The sequence below is a fragment of the Penaeus monodon genome, chromosome 15, assembly GCF_015228065.2.
Source record: "Penaeus monodon isolate SGIC_2016 chromosome 15, NSTDA_Pmon_1, whole genome shotgun sequence".
In the NCBI taxonomy this organism is placed as follows: domain Eukaryota; kingdom Metazoa; phylum Arthropoda; class Malacostraca; order Decapoda; family Penaeidae; genus Penaeus; species Penaeus monodon.
In genome coordinates, this window is record NC_051400.1 from 47,365,945 (window position 1) to 47,366,471 (window position 527).

Below are 527 nucleotides of genomic sequence, written 5' to 3' on the forward strand. Positions count from 1 at the left end.
AGAGTATGCAGAATATGAAGGCACTTAAGATAAAGTTAGGTAAAGTATTATTGTGGCAGGCAAAAAAAGCATAAATAAATTATCTATTTGATGAATACATATTATAATGTTGAGTTTCCAGTATCAGTGGTTAAGACATACTTCTTTATACTTCAGGATGGAGAATGACTCTGAGAAGCAACAGATGGATGTCAGCAATGTGTCCCGTATGACCAAGGTATATTGAGTTTTTATTTTGAAGTGCAGAAATTGCTTGTTCAGAGTTCTGATCTGTGAGAATTTGAGTGAAAAAGAGTTACTTAGACTCAAATGGAAAAATTTTGGATGAAATGATATTATTTACAGTGTACAGAGAATGCAAGCTTGGAACATATTAGTGGTTCTCAGTGTATAGTATTTGCTTGTTATTTTACAACTTGGTTATGAAATATCTTTATATCTATTTGTGTTATTTTGGGATGAATATTACACTTTTGTCTACATTTCCTCATTTTGATTTTGCGTGTGGTATTTACAGTTCCCCACAC

The 527-nt window shown here is 32.1% G+C and overlaps 1 protein-coding gene across 1 annotated transcript in view; it reads left to right on the forward strand.

Moving 5' to 3' along the window:
• Nucleotides 1-527, forward strand: part of LOC119582383 (kinesin-like protein Klp98A) — an 18,087-nt gene that overhangs the window by 10,482 nt on the left and 7,078 nt on the right. Inside the window, exon 14 of the mRNA XM_037930595.1 lies at nt 157-217. Within this exon, the coding sequence (XP_037786523.1) occupies nt 157-217 (61 nt within the window). The remainder of the gene's footprint in view (nt 1-156; nt 218-527) is intronic.